The sequence below is a fragment of the Salvelinus sp. IW2-2015 genome, linkage group LG25 (genome assembly GCF_002910315.2).
Source record: "Salvelinus sp. IW2-2015 linkage group LG25, ASM291031v2, whole genome shotgun sequence".
NCBI lineage: Eukaryota > Metazoa > Chordata > Actinopteri > Salmoniformes > Salmonidae > Salvelinus > Salvelinus sp. IW2-2015.
In genome coordinates, this window is record NC_036865.1 from 12,115,641 (window position 1) to 12,123,169 (window position 7,529).

A 7,529-nucleotide genomic window follows, 5' to 3' on the forward strand; every position below is an offset into this window, starting at 1 on the left:
TGTGACCGATAACATTTTATTTAATTTGATTTGACACAAACACACACCTCCTTTCCACCTCCATTCCTCCCTCCCTCCTGTCATCTGATGACCTTAGCTGTGATGTAATGCCTGTTACATCACTCTCTTTCTTTCTTTGCCTTCCTTTGTTAATCCATCTTTATCCTATCTCCATTTCCATCCCTCATTTTTCTACCCCGTATTGTAGTCCTCTCCCCCTGATGAATATACAGTGCATTCGGAAAGTATTCAGACCCCTTGACTTTTTACACATTTTGTTATGTTGCAGCCTTCTTCTAAAATGGATGAAATGAATTGTTTTCCTCATCAATCTACACAAAATACCCCATAATGACAAAGTGAAAACAGGTTTCTTGCAAATCTATAAAAAATACAAACAGAAATACCGTGTTTACATAAGTATTCAGACCCTTTGCTATGAGACTTGAAATTGAGCTCAGGTGCATCCTGTTTCCATTTATCATCCTTGAGATGTTTCCACAAGGTGATTGGAGTCCACCTGTGGTAAATTAAATTGATTGGACATGATTTGGAAAGGCACACGCCTGTCTATATAAGGTCCCACAGTTGACAGTGCATGTCAGAGCAAAAACCAAGCCATGAGGTCAAAGGAATTGTCTGTAAAGCTCTGAGACAGGATTGTGTTGAGGCAAAGATCTGGGGAAGGGTTCCAAAAAATGTCTGCAGCATTGAAGGCCCCAAGAACACAGTGGCCTCCATCATTCTTAAATTGAAGAAGTTTGGAACCACCAAGACTTTTCCTAGAACTGGACGCCCGGTCAAACTGAGTAATCGAGGGAGAATGGCCTTAGTCAGGGAGGTGACCACGAACCCAGTGGTCACTCTGATAGAGCTCCAGAGTTCCTCTGAGGAGATGGGAGAACCTTCCAGAAGAACAACCATCTCTGCAGCACTCCACCAAACAGGCCTTTATGGTAGACTGGCTAGACGGATGCCACTCCTCAGTAAAAGGCATATGGAGTTTGCCAAAAGGCACCTAAAGACTCCCAGACCATGAAAAACAAAATTCTCTGGTCTGATGAAACCAAGATTGAACTCTTTGGCCTGAATGCCAAGCGTCACGTCTGGAGGAAACCTGGTACCATCCCTACAGTGAAGCATGGTGGTGGCAGCATCATGCTGGGGGTGATGTTTTTCAGCGACAGGGATTGGGAGACTGGTCAGGATCGTGGGAAAGATAATCGGAGCAAAGTACAGAGAGATCCTTGATAAAAACCTGCTCCAGAGCACTCAGGACCTCAGACTGGGGCGAAGGTTCACCTTCCAACAGGACAATGACCCTAAGCACACAGCCAAGACAACGCAGGAGTGGCTTTGAGACAAGTCTCTGAATGTCCTTGAGTGGCCCAGGCAGTGCCCGGACTTCAACCCGATCGAACGTCTCTGGAGAGACCAGAAAATAGCTATGCAGTGACGCTCCCCATCCAACCTGACAGAGCTTGAGAGGATCTGCAGAGAAGAATGGGAGAAACTCCCCAAATACAGGTTTGCCAAGCTTGTCGTGACATACCCAAGAAGACTCGAGGATGTAATCGCTGCCAAAGGTGCTTCAACAAAATACTGTGTAAAGGGTCTGAATACTTATGTATTTGATATTTACATTTTTTATTGTTAATAAATTTGAGAACATTTCTGAACATGTTTTTTGCTTTGTTAAAAATGGGGTATTGTATGTAGATTGATGAGTCAATGCACTTTGTGCTTCAACAAAATACTGTGTAAAGGGTCTGAATACTTATGAATGCACTGTATATATAGAGAGGGAGAGACTGAAAGAGAGAGAGAGGCAGACTGAGAAAGAAACAGAGAGAAAGAACAGGCTGAACCCAGAGCTAAATCGGTGGACAACCAGCAGCCACCTGCTTATGTCCCTCACACACCTACCCCCACCCCCATACACACACACACCCTTGCCTGCTGGAGTTGGTCACACACGGCCAGAGGGCTGCAGTAGTTGAGTCTGTCAAGGTGGTGCCACTGTCTAGGGAGAATGTCAAAGGGAGAGCAGCAAGACCTGGTGGCTATTAAAGAACTAGAGTCAATCCTGGAGTCCTGCAAGCTTGATCTGACACCACTAGATGAGGTCTGGCCTAATCTCTACATCGGAAACGTGTAAGATTTTGTTTCTTATTTTAGTTATTTTCTTTCTAAATTCCCTTACCCCTGCCCCTGGGTTGGATGGGTTTTAGAAATACGGCAATAGAGATAATAATAGATGAAATCTATTGGATCCCCCTATCCAATCCTTTCGGTTCTATAGAGGTATGAGTAAGAGCTAAAAAGTAGAGACTCGGGGTCAGAGACTAGAGGTTGATTTGGAATTCAGCATCTCAAGTTCCTATAGTGGACTCTATTGCCCTATTGAACTCTGCTGCACACTACTAAACCTTACAGAACACTGTTGAACACATACTGAACATGGAATTACTGAATATTGCTCTTTTTTTAAACTACTGCATACATTTTTTGCCTAAATCTTGTCTATATTCTTCCAGGCTGTTCACTGATTAATCCGTTCTCTGCATGTTATTTCTGTTCAAACAGTTATGCAATCTCACATTTCACATGTCTCTCTCCCCATATATTTCACCCTCTGTCTTTTCCTTAGGGCCATAGCTCAGAACAGGGGTGCATTAAAGAAGCTTGGTATCACACACATCCTGAACGCAGCTCACTTTAAGCAGGGCAGCATCGGTGACCAGGATTACTATGGAAACACCTGTGTGTACTGTGGCTTCCCTACAGAAGACTCATCCCATTTTGACCTCAGCCAGTACTTTAAACCTGCAGCTGACTTCATACATAAGGCCCTGAAGACTAAAGATGGTACGGGCACTTTAATGCAGGTGTTTACTGTATGTATATGTTTGTGTTTACTGAATGTGTTTACTGTGTTTATGACTGTATGTGTTTACATGACTGAATGTGTTTACTGTGTTTGTAAAGTGTGTTTACATTGCTGAATGTGTTAACTGTGTTTATGTACTGTTTGTTTACATCACTGAATGTGTTTACTGTGTTTATGTACTTTGGGTTTACATTACTAAATGTATTTACTGTGTTTATGTACTGTGTGTTTACATTACTGTATGTGTTTACTGTGTTTATGTACTGTGCGTTTACATTACTGTATGTGTTTACTGTGTTTATGTACTGTGTGTTTACATTACTGAATGTGTTTACTGTGTTCATGACTGTATGTGTTTACATGACTGAATGTGCTTACTGTGTTTATGTACTGTGTGTTTACATTACTGAATGTGTTTACTGTGTTTATGTACTGTGTGTTTACATTACTGAATGTGTTTACTGTGTTTATGTACTTTATGTGTTTACATTACTAAATGTATTTACTGTGTTTATGTACTGCGTGTGTTTACATTACTAAATGTATTTACTGTGTTTATGTACTGTGTGTGTTTACATTACTGTATGTGTTTACTGTGTTTATGACTGTATGTGTTTACATGAATGAATGTGTTTACTGTGTTTATGTACTGTGTGTTTACATTACTGTATGTGTTTACTGTGTTAATGACTGTTTGTGTTTACATGACTGAATGTGTTTACTGTGTTCATGTACTGTGTGTTTACATTACTGAATGTGTTTACTGTGTTTAGGTATTGTATGTGTTTACATTACTAAATGTATTTACTGTGTTTATGTACTTTATGTGTTTATATAACCGAATGTGTTTACTGTGTTTAAGTACTGAATGTGTTTACTGTGTTTAAGTACTGAATGTGTTTACTGTGTTTAAGTACTGAATGTGTTTACTGTGTTTAAGTACTGAATGTGTTTACATAACTGAATGTGTTTACTGTGTTTATGTACTGAATGTGTTTACATTACTGAATGTGTTTACTGTGTTTATGTACTGAATGTGTTTACTTCTGTACAGTTTATTTAAGACTGTCTCTAGGGACATTTGAGTTCCTTCATCAAACTCTGCCTCTCCCTTCATTCCCTCCTTCTCTCTTTATTCCCACACTCTCTCTATCCTCTCCAGGGAAGGTGTTGGTGCATTGCATCATGGGTATAAGTCGTTCCGCCACGCTGGTGCTGGCGTTCCTGATGATGCACTGTCATCTGCCACTTCGCACCGCGCTCAAACATGTGACCCAGCGACGCGCCATCTACCCCAACAGACACTTCCTGTCACTACTGCTCACCCTCGACACACAGCTCACACGCAAGAGGAGACTATGTCCTCTTCTCTGACAGCCCTTCTTTCATCCCTCTCTCCTCCCATCCCTCGCTCGTCTCACCTCATCCGTCTCCCCTCTTATCTATCTATCCATCTCACACACAATCCTTTATACTGGTTGAAAATATGTAGTTGTAGGACTTTTACAGTAGGTACAAACTGGTATTAAAGCACCGCATGTGTCACGCCCTGGCCTTAGTTATCTTTGTTTTCTTTATTATTTTAGTTAGGCCAGGGTGTGACATGGGGGATGTATGTGTTTTGTATTGTCTAGGGGTTTTTGTATGTTTATGGGGCAGTGTTTAGTCTAGGTGTATGTATGTCTATGGTTGCCTAGATTGGTTCTCAATTAGAGACAGCTGTCTATCGTTGTCTCTGATTGGGAGCCATATTTAGGCAGCCATAGTCATTAGGTAGTTTGTGGGTGATTGTCTATGTCTATGTGTAAGTTGCCAGTGTATGCACTTATTGTTTGTATAGCTTCACGTTTGTTGTTTTGATTAGTTTGTATAGTGTTCGTTTCGTTTTCGTCTTCATTAAAGAAGAATGTATTGTTATCACGCTGCGCCTTGGTCCTCCTCACTTAAATGTTACGACGAACGTGACAGCATGTTGTATATACTGTAAATAACCATATAATGCGGTAGCAGGATTCCCTGGAGATAATGTCGATGCTCAATGCCTTTTAAAATCTAAAATATCGGAACTTTTCAACATCCCTGTGTTAGCCAGTGGTGATAGTTGAACCTGCTGTGAGTTGTGCAGCTGAGCATTGTCTCCTGGGAATCTATCAGTTGAAACACTAATAATGAGATTACACAATTAAAAAGGTAATTTTTGTTCCAGTTTGGTGTCTGTTGTATTACTTTCAGACGTCTACTACAACTATATTATGAACAATAACTCCTCTCCATTTTGAATAGTGTCCAGCTGTCCAGTAAATGTTTTCGTCATTGGTGAGAAGGTATAGAATTACAGGGTTACAGGGTTACAGGGTTAAAAATGGAAACTAACTGCAGGTGTGTGTGTGGGAAGAGGAGCAGACACAGTGAGAGGAGGGACTATGCTGCCTGTCAAAAGTAAGTTGACTTGGATCAGAGGGGAAAGACGTTTTATTTGAAATTGTTGACCTGACCAGACTGTTTTCTGCTCTGCTCTGGTTTAGCTGTCACTGTGACACACACCTCCTCTCCAGACTGTGTCAGCATGTCTCTGAGGGAGCGGTGATGTGAGCGTCCGTCTGCCTGAGCTGTTGGTGTTCCTGCTAGCCAACCGACAGCCCACCGGCCACCTCAACCAAGTCTAGCCCAACCACTACATCGGCAACCTGTAGGTACACACACACATGCACGCACACACATATATACACACACACACACACACACACACTGGTCTCTGCCCCTGCAGTGGTCTGTCAGCCAACCAAGAGGACACATTTCATCTGTCAGAGCTGTGTCAGATCTTGTGGACCAATAGGCAGCCTGTAGGACCTAGTCTGGCCCAACCTCTACATCGGAGTGAGTGTGTGTGTGTGTGTGTGTGTGTGTGTGTGTGTGTGTGTGTGTGTGTGTGTGTGTGTGTGTGTGTGTAGAACTATAGTTTATAGAACAGTATGTAATACGCAGGGCTGTGGCTCGTGATAAAGCCCTGTTGTCATCTCTGGGTATCACTCACATCGTAAACAGTGAGGACGGCTGTCACCGGATCATCACTGGCTCAGGTTATTATAGCGACCTGCCGGTGGAGTACTATGGTGTGGTGGAGTCTCCAGATGATACAGAGTTTAACCTTCATCCTCACTTCAACCCCACTGCAGATTTAATTTATACCACCATGAAGCAAGACGCTGAGTGCAGTCACAAACACACACATACACCGCTCTGAAACAAAATGGTTATTAAGGTATAATACTATGTATGTCCTGGAGTCAAGGTGTTTGTCCACTGTGCTATGGGCATCAGCCGCCGTGGTGTTCTGGCGTATCTGATTATATACCTTTCTCTGGTGGATGCCATAATGGACCAAACTCTGGCTTCCTGTACCAACTCATACAGCTGGACCTCCTCCTCAGGAGCAGTGCACACACATGTGCACACACACACACACACACACACACACACACACACACACACACACACACACACACCATGCGCAGTTTCATTTAAAGGGTCAATCTTCGATTGGTACGTATTTTTTATTTGATTTTTTATTACTGAAATACAACCATTGATTCTTAAGGAAAATAACATATAAATGCCTCATGAGCTTAGTTCAACTGTTGTGCGCCATCAGAACCCAATATATAAGCATGTTTTACTCCCTTGATTCTAAATGAACACTGTATAGCCTCAAAACATGGTTAAAACTATCATTTTGATATCCTGCATGGTCAATGGTTACATTTACCAAGCTCTCAATTGCAGATTGAACCTTCCGTAGTATAAAAATATTTCTCATTTTGTGAATTTTGCCACTCCAGTGACATTGATTCTGATAACTTTACAGCAAGGTAAACGATGAGAAAAAACATATTTTTATTTGTAGTGACTGCCTTAGTGTTACAAACTGACATTAGTGTCACCAGAGGTTAGTTTAGGCTCAGTAATACAGAGGGGGGAAACACAGTTTCCTTGATGTCACCACCACAACTTCATCTAAGATACTTTATTGCTGATATCAACAGTAGCCTAGAACACATTATCTGAGACCCTTCATTTGTGGTATTACTGGGTTTGCCAAGTTACAAATCGACTTACATTGGACATAACCATCAATACAGGTGGGAGTTTTAAAGACTTGATAACAGCAGTAATATTCTACTGATAAGGACTCCTATTTAACCTGCCATCTGGTCTCACGGCCTCGAATAGAAACCCAACAATACTGAACAACCTGTGCTGTGACCTGAAATGGCAACTTTGTGATTATTACTAAAGTAGGATAAATTAATTGTATTCAAAGTATACTGTAAAAAACAAAAGAGACCTTTAATGCTAAGCTTGGTCATTATTTAATAAACAAAAATAACTTTCTTCAACATTATACAACTGATATCATGATTAAACAATTCTTCCTGCATTGTAGCAACAGTAAAAAGCAACTTTAAATCAGGTTATAGCACCTGTTGTGTTTGTTGTGATTGGTCAAAATCTCTTACGAATGCAATATGTTGTAAATTACATACTTGACAGGTTTATCAATCTAACCGGCTAGTTGTAACTCATCCATTTTACAATACCAATGCAGTACATTGCTATGGCACAGTAAATTGACAAGATA

General features: G+C 41.2%; 1 protein-coding gene across 2 annotated transcripts; it reads left to right on the forward strand.

Moving 5' to 3' along the window:
* The first annotated feature begins 1,962 nt into the window (after window positions 1–1,962).
* Window positions 1,963–5,095, forward strand: zgc:153981 (dual specificity protein phosphatase family protein). Of its 2 annotated transcripts, none has more exons than XM_023970278.2 (3): window positions 1,963–2,154; window positions 2,651–2,868; window positions 4,053–5,095. In XM_023970278.2, the coding sequence occupies exons 1-3, from the start codon at window positions 2,033–2,035 to the stop codon at window positions 4,262–4,264; spliced, it is 552 nt and encodes a 183-aa protein (XP_023826046.1). In that variant the 5' UTR covers window positions 1,963–2,032; the 3' UTR covers window positions 4,265–5,095. The 2 variants fall into 2 exon arrangements, with proteins under 2 accessions (XP_023826046.1, XP_023826047.1); XM_023970279.2 differs by having other exon boundaries at window positions 2,022–2,154; window positions 2,659–2,868.
* The last annotated feature ends 2,434 nt before the right edge of the window (window positions 5,096–7,529 follow it).

Coding starts and splice junctions, on each gene's coding strand:
- zgc:153981 (XM_023970278.2), top strand. CDS start 2,033: ATGTCAAAGGGAGAGCAGCAAGACCTGGTGGCTATTAAAGAACTAGAG. Junction 2,155..2,650: donor AATCTCTACATCGGAAACGT/GTAAGATTTTGT, acceptor TCTTTTCCTTAG/GGCCATAGCTCAGAACAGGG. Junction 2,869..4,052: donor GGCCCTGAAGACTAAAGATG/GTACGGGCACTT, acceptor TATCCTCTCCAG/GGAAGGTGTTGGTGCATTGC.